This window comes from Megalobrama amblycephala, linkage group LG10 (genome assembly GCF_018812025.1).
Source record: "Megalobrama amblycephala isolate DHTTF-2021 linkage group LG10, ASM1881202v1, whole genome shotgun sequence".
Classification (NCBI taxonomy): Eukaryota; Metazoa; Chordata; class Actinopteri; order Cypriniformes; family Xenocyprididae; genus Megalobrama; species Megalobrama amblycephala.
The window spans coordinates 9,171,049-9,180,845 of NC_063053.1; the positions used below are offsets into that span (position 1 = coordinate 9,171,049).

Consider the following 9,797-nt stretch of genomic DNA (forward strand, 5'->3'; position numbering starts at 1 on the left):
ACTCAAACAAGTTAAATAAACCACATGAGCAAAGGCATTCAATGTTCATAAATCATTTTAAAGTGGGTTGTGCAGTTTTGGACTGTTTTTTGAAAAGCTTTGGTTTTAAATTAAATAACATCTATTCAGTGACTCAGCATTTTGTTTTGTTGACCCGGATACATGGATTTGATTCATAATGTTTCATTGCCCTCTAGTGGAGCAGTTCATTAAAACACACATGCTTAATGAAGGAAGATATGAGAACAAACTACTATCAGCAAAGAGTGACTATAACAAACTGTATTGTCAATGTAAATGGATTTATTTCTTTAACAAATGTATAAATATATAAAACAATGTTTTTGATTGTTCTCAAATGTATTACAAACAATTCATGATGTTAAATAAGTAGAAGTATACATGTTTTTTGTTTTGTTTTTTTACAATATAAAGCATCCTTCTGCTGGTCTGGTTTATATTAATCTTAAGACAGCGGTAAATGTAATGTAATGTAAGTGATAAATCAAGTCATGTGAAATAGAACCATGTGAGACCATAGTTGACACATTTTAGCATAATGTAAACATTGTTTGATATCTTTGTGTTAATTAGGGGCTTTTTGCTCCATTTCCCTCCAGCTCTTCCACAGCAGCAAGCCTTGACTCTTACCCTTGGTGACCAGAAAACGAGGTAGTTTATAGCCATTAAACTGGCCTACTCCAGCATCCTTGCCCATAGCAATCAGCATAGTCACATTTCCTGATTGGGAACAGGATATTGGATATAAATTGGATTTAAAAAAAAACAAAAAAAAAAAAAAAAACTTTATTATATGTATTGTAAAAGAACTGTAAGAAATGAACTTTTTAAAAGTGAGCTCACAAAATCATTGGCTTATGGTTGTTACCTGTGTGGTATGAGGTTAAAGCTTTTCCTGACAGACTGTTGATGATATTGGTAGCAGCTACTCCACCATGAAGTCCAGCATGATAGGCCAACTTGGGTTCATTGACATTAGCACAGTCCCCCACAGCATACACATTGTCAAAGCCTTCAACTTGCAAGTGCTTGTTCACTTTCAGAGCACCATTCTCTGTCAGACATGCACCTGAAATATGAACACAAATAAAACAGAGAGAGACAGATGATGAAAAAAAAAAAAATCAGTCAATTAATTGAGGCTACATGACAGCAAAAGTCAACAAAGAATTGATTGATATAAAATTGCGCATATCATACATATAACATTTTCTTAGCTTAGCAACTACACAAGTAAACAATCCTAACCAGGGTTTGAAAAGCATTAGTTTTAAATGAAATAATTCCAAAAAACACTATCTATTCAGTGACTCAGCATTAGTGATCTACCGATATTTTCCCCAACACTTAAAGTTTCATTAAAAAAAGCAATATTTTGAACAAAAAGCTGAGAAAATTGTGACTACAACATGCATAAGCAGTGCTTTTATCACTTGCTTCAACTCCTTTTTTGTCAGTTTTGATTCGGAGCTTCTGTATGCTCAGAAGTTTCGTAATAGCATCCCCTACCATAAAACAGTGAAAAACAATGAAGGGAAGTGTGATTTCATAAATTATGGAAAATTCCATTTTTTGTTTTGTTTTATACATTACTTTGTGAGAGACGTGCGCGGATTGGCCCTCTTGGCCAATCATGGCAGTGATTGACAAGCCAGAGGGCCAATCCGCACACGTCTCTCACAAGGAACGCAATGGCAGTGATTGACAAGCCAGAGGGCCAATCGTTTACGTGATGATCACGTAAGCGATTGGCTGATGTTTTTAAGGCCCTACCTCATGCACAAATGATGTATATTGCGCTACATCCTACGCCTTCTGTATTCAAATTTTTCGTAAGTTGAAAATGGAAGGCGGTCTGGCAGAAGCTAGATATTTTACTTTCTAATTTGTTAAATATAGATATTTTTCTTACACAAACGCATCGCCTCGCTTCAGAATGCCTTCGTTAACCCTCCGGAGCCTTGTGGAGTATGTTTATGATGGATGGATGCACTTTCTTGAGCTTCATACTCATTGTTCACTGCCATTATAAAGCTTGGATGCGTCAGGATATTAATATAACTCCAATTGTGTTCATCAGAAAGAAGAAAGTCATATACACTTAGGATGGCTTGAGGCTGAGTAAAGATTGGGATAATTTTCATTTTAACTTGAACTAATCCTTTAAGAAATTTGTCTAATCAGCTGAGAAATAAAAACATACAGGGCATAAATTGCCACAATTAGTCAAAATTAATGATCGATTTAATAACTTATGTTTTTATGTTTCTAGATATCTCAACAATCACAAACAACTATTGGTCTATTTATTACATACTTAGACTGGACCTGTATGCTTCAGAGTTGATCTTATTTCCTGTGCAGCAGATGACAAGATCGGCGGTGACCTGCTCGTTCTTATTGGTTTTGACCACCATGCCACTCCGACACACATTCAATTCCAGCTCATCAAGGTTTGACACTTTTTGCCCTGCATGATTACATATTTAAACAGAAGGAAACAGTCTATAACCTGTGAAATGCATTTGTGAAATTACAATATTTTGCATTTTATATTTCCCTTTCCTGAAAAGGACATTTCCCCATATAGACAACATATGTAAGGGATAATGTACTGTAAGCCGATCATTATCACAATTTAAAACCTTTTTAAGGCTAAGTAAAGAAAATTTAAGCAATAAATTGAATGGAACACAATACGTATATGTTCTTTAAATGTAAATGTCTAGGGAGAAACACAGCGAGTTGAATTAGCAACATTTCAGCATTTAAAAATATGACTACAAAAAAAAAAAAAAAAAAAAGCTTGAATCGCTCTGCTCCCATCCACTAGAATATGGAAATAACTTTGACTGTACCTTTTGATCACACTGCAAAAAAAGTGATGTTCTTCCTTAGTATTTTTGTCTTATTTCCAGTGCAAATGTCTAAAGGTTCTTAAATCAAGATGCATTTACTGGAGATACAAAATGACATAAAATATGAATATCTTGTTTTCTGTGAAATTGATCAAAAGTTTGATTGAAAGTGTTTATGATTAAAACAAGAACAATATGCCTAACTCAATGACAGATATTTGTTATTTTTTTAAGCATAAACTCACTTTTCAAGACAAATGTGCCTAGATTTAAAGTTGTTCAGATGTTTGTATTGTAAAACAGGACAAAAATACTGAGGAAAATATTAAATTTTTTTGCAATACATGCAACATTTAATGCTACAATGTTATGAATGTAAGACTTTGATTCGATTTAAAAAAAAAATTTAAGTCCTTGATTTGTGTAAGAGCGAATAAAATTTTTTAAAGACCCACAGAAACCCAGTAAACACCTTCAGACATGTGATGCCCGCATCAGGCAAAGGAACTTAAAGGCGAATGCTAAGAAACAATGTCATGTGACATTATTACCTAGCAACAGCTCCACCCCCTTTTCCAGCAGCACCTGCTTGGCTTGTTCTTTCACACTAGGTAACAGGTCAGGATCAGCCACTTCCTCACGCGGGTGAATAAGAATCACCTAGATGAAATGTATGTGTGATAAAAGATGGTCATCATTATATAAAACAAAACTCATTTAAAGTGCCCCATTACGCTTTTTTATTATGGTTTTTCAAATATTACCCTTAATGTAGTGAGTAATATAGCTGTTTGTGAACGTAAAAGGTCTGCAGAGTTTTAAAGGTCAAAGTGCACAACAAATAAAGTTATTGTGTCCTAAAAGAAAGAATCAATTCTGAACTGCTGAAAGGAGTCATCAGCAATCCCAGCAATTCTTCGAGAACAATGTCTGCTTTGGCCCACCCTCAAACACTGTAGCTGAGTCCCGGAAGAGTTTGGTTCGTGTTGTCGATATGTCAAGAATACACCCAAATCCACTTTGCATGCACATTAAAAGAGCTGAGGAAGCTCCAGAGCTGAAATTCAGATATGATAATGGGCGTTTTGTTTCCGACACGTGCAAGCGGTCGACCAATCACAACAGACTGAGCCTTCTGACCAATCACAGAAGAGTAGCTCTCAGAAAGGAAGGGTTTTGTGAGACTGAATCTTCGAACAAATTGTATTTAGACTCTTTGAGAAATGAGGTGATGTATATTATGAGAAAATTTAAGTGTTTTTTGACCTTGGATGCATGTAAACCTATTGTAGGAGACCTCCAAAAATAAATCAGAAACCTTTAATATAGAATAATAGGGGCACTTTAAAGGTGCCCGAGAATTGAAAATTGAATTTAACTTGGCATAGTTGAATAACAAGAGTTCAGTACATGGAAATGGCATACAGTGAGTCTCAAACACCACTGTTTCCTCCTTCTTATGTAAATTTGATTTGTTTAAAAGACCTCCGAAGAACAGGCGAATCTCAACATAACAGGAGCAATAATAACTGACATGATCCATGATAACATGATATTTTTAGTGATATTTGTAAATTGTCTTTCTAAATGTTTCGTTAGCATATTGCTAATGTACTGTTAAATGTGGTTAAAGTTACCATCGTTTCTTACTGTATTCACGGAGATCAGAGACATGTCGTTATTTTCATTATTAAACACTTGCAGTCCGTATAATTCATAAACACAACTTAATTCTTGATAAATCTCTCCAACAGTGTGTAATGTTAGCTTTAGCCCGTTAGCCACACATAGGCTACTATGAAACTCATTCAAAATCAAATGTAAACAGCCAAATAAATACTATACTTACATGATCGGATAGGTTGCATGATAAACACTTTGTAAAGATCCATTTTGAGGGTTATTTTAGCTGTGGGAACTTTGTTTATGCAATGTATTATAGAGTTGCGAGCTTGGGGGCGGGGAGTGCGAGCATTTAAAGGGAAAGTGAGCTGAATCGGTGCATTTCTAATTAAGCCCCAAAATAGGCAGTTTGAAAAAATGAATAAAAAAATCTATGGGGTATTTTGAGCTGAAACTTCACAGACACATTCAGGGGACACCTTAGACTTATATTACATCTTGTGAAAAAGCGTTCTATGGCACCTTTAAGTGCATGCTTCAAAATAAGACTGCAAAGTCTGTTTGGGTGTGAAGTCAAAGCTCTACCTTCTTGTCAGGAAATTCTGTCCTGATCTCAGCAGACATTTCAACACCGGTGGTTCCGCCACCAACAACTACAACCGCGTTTGCTGACTGGATCTGTAACATTGGATGAAAATATAAATTATATTATTTTAATTTTATTTTATATTAAGATCAACTTAAGTAATGTAAATAATGTAAAAAAACAAAAGCTTTTTCACAATTTTGTCTGTATTGCCATTTAAGATCATATCACACATATAAATAATAAGAAAACTCACCAATTTGACAAAGTCGTCATACTTCCGAATTGCTGATTGGTAGGTGTCTACACAATTGTGTTTGCCTGGGAAATGTCCGCTTGTTCCAGTGCACAGAATGAGGTGTGAATAACGCACTTCCTGTAGATTTAAATTGGCACATACTTTATAAAGACATTTTCTCACATTTTGTTTTCTTCTGCTGTATCACTTACTTTTCCATTGTCAAGCACAACTGTCTGGGTTTCGGTGTCTATCCGTATGACACGGCCTTGAAGGAAATTCACTCCAAATGTCTCTTTGTATGGTATGAAAGTCTTCTTTGCAAAACCTACAAGAACATACAAAAAAAACCCCTGCATTATTACACTGAACAAAATTATAAAACGCAACACTTTTGTTTTTGCCCCCATTTTTCATGAGCTGAACTCAAAGATTTAAGACTTTTTCTATGTACACAAAAGTCCTTTTGCTCTCAAATATTGTTCAGAAATCTGTCTAAATCTGTGTTCACGAGTTCACACTTACAAATAAGTCAGATAAATTAATTGATAAACGCATTTGGCGTGCTGCCCGGGGAGATACATGGAAGGAGATTGCGGATGTTTCGGAGGTGGTGACAGACCTCTGCGTTTTGGCATGCAGGGACCCGTTTGTTTGGACTGATGCCCCCTCAAGATAATAACATGGGATCGGAGAATAATTGTTCCTAAGGCCAGAGGATTGTGGCAAAGATTCCTTGAGGATCAAAGATTCTTCATCGGACGCAAAGAGGTCGACTTCGGACATGTTGGGAAGGGCGGTGCCAAATGCTGAAAACTGTCAAGAATCCTTAGGTGTGTTTGACTGTGATTATATATAGGCCTGTACTCATGCTGATTGGGTAGATATGTTGATTACAGATTGTTGACAGCTGGTTGAGATGACATGATAATTGGGTAGCTTATTTGACTTGTTCCTCCTGAACTATGTTAATAAAACATAATTTAGTGAGCACTTCTCCTTTGCCGAGATAATCCATCCACCTCGCAGGTGTGGCATATCAAGATGCTGATTAGACAGCATGATTATTGCACAGGTGTGCCTTAGGCTGGCCACAATAAAAGGCCACTCTAAAATGTGCTGTTTTACTGTATTGGGGGGGGTCCGGGAGGTCTGAAAACCAGTCAGTATCTGGTGTGACCACCATTTGCATCATGCAGTGCAACACATCTCCTTCGCATAGAGTTGATCAGGTTGTTGATTGTGGCCTGTGGAATGTTGGTCCACTCCTCTTCAATGGCTGTGCGAAGTTGCTGGATATTGGCAGGAACTGGAACACGTTGTCGTATATGCCGATCCAGAGCATCCCAAACATGCTCAATGGGTGACATGTCCGGTGAGTATGCTGGCCATGCAAGAACTGGGATGTTTTCAGCCTCCAGGAATTATGTACAGATCCTTGCAACATGGGGCCACGCATTATCATGCTGCAACATGAGGTGATGGTCGTGGATGAATGGCACAACAGTGGGCCTCAGGATCTCGTCATGGTATCTCTGCGTTCAAAATGCCATCAATAAAATGCACCTGTGTTCGTTGTCCATAATATACGCCTGCCCATACCATAACCCCACCGCCACCATGGGCTACTCGATCCACAACGTTGACATCAGCAAACCGCTCGCCCACACAATGCCATACACACTGTCTGCCATCTGCCCTGTACAGTGAAAACCGGGATTCATCCATGAAAAGAACACCTGTCCAAAGTGCCAGACACCATCAAATGTGAGCATTTGCCCACTCAAGTCAGTTACGACGACGAACTGTAGTCAGGTCGAGACCCCGATGAGGACGACGAGCATGCAGATGAGCTTCCTTGAGACGGTCCCTGAGAAATTCTTTGGTTATGCAAACCGATTGTTGCAGCAGCTGTCTGGGTGGCTGGTCTCAGGTGATCTTGAAGGTGAAGATGCTGGATGTAGAGGTCCTGGGCTGGTGTGGTTACACGTGGTCTGCGGTTGTGATGCCAGATGGATGTACTGCCAAATTCTCTGAAACGCATTTGGAGACGGCTTATGGTAGAGAAATGAACATTCAATTAACGGGCAACAGCTCTGGTGGACATTCCTGCAGTCAGCATGCCAATTGCACGCTCCCTCAAAACTTGCGACATCTGCGGCATTGTGCTGTGTGACAAAACTGCACATTTTAGAGTGGCCTTTTATTGCGGCCAGCCTAAGGCACACCTGTGCAATAATCATGCTGTCTAATCAGCATCTTGATATGCCACACCTGTGAGGTGGATGGATTATCTCGGCAAAGAAGTGCTCACTAACACAGATTTAGACAGATTTGTGAACAATATTTGAGAGAAATAGGCCTTTTGTGTACATAGAAAAGACTTAGATCTTTGAGTTCAGCTCATGAAAAATGGGGGCAAAAACAAGTGTTGCTTTTATAATTTTGTTCAGTGTATATTAATCTAGCTGTTTGTTTTCTTACATTCAGCCTGATTTTTCCTTACCAGGTTGAACTGAGGCACGCAGCGCTCCAACGTTGTGATGAAACGCATCCAGGATGTCAATAAGCATGAAGGGCACCCCATGATGTTTCAGGTGTTGAGCAGCGGCAATGCCACCAAAACCACCACCGACAATCACCACATGAACATTCTCATCTATGGACACCTGCCCACCCATAATGCTTTACTACTGAAGAGAAAGGAAAAAAACAAACAATGATAGTGTCTCAAACTAAAAATAATTATCTAAATGTATTTTTTTGTTGGATTATTCTAAAGTAATGATATATAGTGATATGATGATATATACACACTATCATTCAAAAGTTTGTCACATGATCCTTCAGAAATCATTCTAATATGGAGATCTGCTGCTCAGAAAATAGTTCTTATTATTATCAATATTAAAAACAGTTGTGCTGCTTGTAACATTATAAATTTTTGTTACTGTCACTTTTGACAAATTTCATGCATCATTTGCTTAATAAATATTAATACTGCTAATTTCTTTTAAAAAAATTCTAACAGACTTCAAATTTTTATATACATACACACACATATATTTTATATATATATATATATGCCTGACAGTTGAATTTCTGTGTTTTGTTGTTTTCTTTTAATTTATTTTTAAAAGGTAATTTATTTTATTTATTAAAATGATTCTTTTAATTTATTTTAATTTTTTAAGAAACAAACAAGAGTGAAAAAAGGGGGAAAAACATGCATGCTGCCAATTGAAATCTACAGTCTACACATTCAAAAATACAGAAATACCTAAAATATAGTCATGCCTTAAAAGAACTCTACTATATAGCAGGTATTTCTATATTATATTATATTATATTATATATATTTTTTCAATGTTATTTGTTAAATTATATCCCCTTCGTCCATCAGTACTGTTTATATTGTTAAGTGCTCAAAAGACTATTAATTGAGGTGTGTGCACATCCTTTCCCTTTTATGGTAAATTATTTGTTTTAACGCTCAACCAAAATTAATTGTATTGGTTGCACATGCTATCATTAAGAACGAACTGATAAGAAAGATTTATATTCATATAACAGAGTGTCACCTGCGACTGTATCATATAGCGCTATATCATAACAAAGAAGCTCACAATCCTTTGCATGCAACGTAAATGCCTTTTGTAAACAGAATTTACAATACTTACCAGTACTTGATGTGTATACGCTTGTGAATGCTCTGGATTCTCTTCTAACACACGGAAATGTCTTCAACTCTTTCTACTTGTCGAGCTGTATTATAACCAATGGTAGCGCGTGTAGGATTGTGGTGGGCGTGAATTTTCTGATTACGCTGTATCAGAGCCAATGGTTAGCGTGCGATGGGCGTGTCTGCATGTGTTGCGTGGAAATGGTGATATAACTGCTTTTCCGATGATTGCTGTAGTTCTCTTGCACACTTAACATTTTGACAGCCTTAGAACAGATAGCAGATCATGTTTTAACCCAAATGTTCTCGGAATGCAGTTATCATTGCCACTTATACTCACATATGATTCATCAAAACACTTCATATAACAGTGAAACAGCTGAGTCACCATGACAAGCTTGGTATTTTCTTGCTCTGAACTCCAAGGGTTTTGATTGAGGGCTGTGGGCCAAAAGTATACGTCGCGTTATATCCAACTATAGTAGAATGTGCATGTTTAAAATCAGATTCATTTTTATTCTCTACATTTCAAAGCAAAAATATAACAAATCAAAGGTCATCACGGGCCATCTTTGGCGCACTGGCTTGGACATTTTGTACATTCTTGTTTCAAGGTGCAACATTGATTAATAATTAGGCCTAATTAATAACACTGCATAATAGTAAGTTTTACAATATTGATAGGCCTAATATTATACATAAAAATAAATAGTGTCTTTGTTCTGTTGAACACAAAAGAAGATATGTTGAAGCAAGGGCGTAGATTTGGTTTCAACATTGGGGGGTTGA

General features: G+C 36.9%; 1 protein-coding gene across 2 annotated transcripts; it reads right to left on the reverse strand.

Annotated features, from left to right (window-relative positions):
- Positions 1–283: 283 nt before the first annotated feature.
- aifm2 (apoptosis inducing factor mitochondria associated 2) lies at positions 284–9,276 on the reverse strand. Of its 2 annotated transcripts, none has more exons than XM_048204394.1 (9): positions 9,007–9,276; positions 7,833–8,016; positions 5,539–5,654; positions 5,345–5,464; positions 5,088–5,180; positions 3,431–3,539; positions 2,339–2,491; positions 890–1,090; positions 284–741 (listed from the first exon to the last, which is right to left on the reverse strand). In XM_048204394.1, exons 2-9 carry the CDS (start codon positions 8,005–8,007, stop codon positions 587–589), a joined length of 1,122 nt encoding a protein of 373 aa, XP_048060351.1. In that variant the 5' UTR covers positions 8,008–8,016; positions 9,007–9,276; the 3' UTR covers positions 284–586. The 2 variants fall into 2 exon arrangements, with proteins under 2 accessions (XP_048060351.1, XP_048060350.1); XM_048204393.1 differs by having other exon boundaries at positions 7,833–8,019; positions 9,007–9,114.
- Positions 9,277–9,797: the final 521 nt, after the last annotated feature.

Coding starts and splice junctions, on each gene's coding strand:
- aifm2 (XM_048204394.1), bottom strand. CDS start 8,007: ATGGGTGGGCAGGTGTCCATAGATGAGAATGTTCATGTGGTGATTGTC. Junction 5,655..7,832: donor GCGTGCCTCAGTTCAACCTG/GTAAGGAAAAAT, acceptor ATGTTCTTGTAG/GTTTTGCAAAGAAGACTTTC. Junction 3,540..5,087: donor CAGAATTTCCTGACAAGAAG/GTAGAGCTTTGA, acceptor CATTTCATCTAG/GTGATTCTTATTCACCCGCG.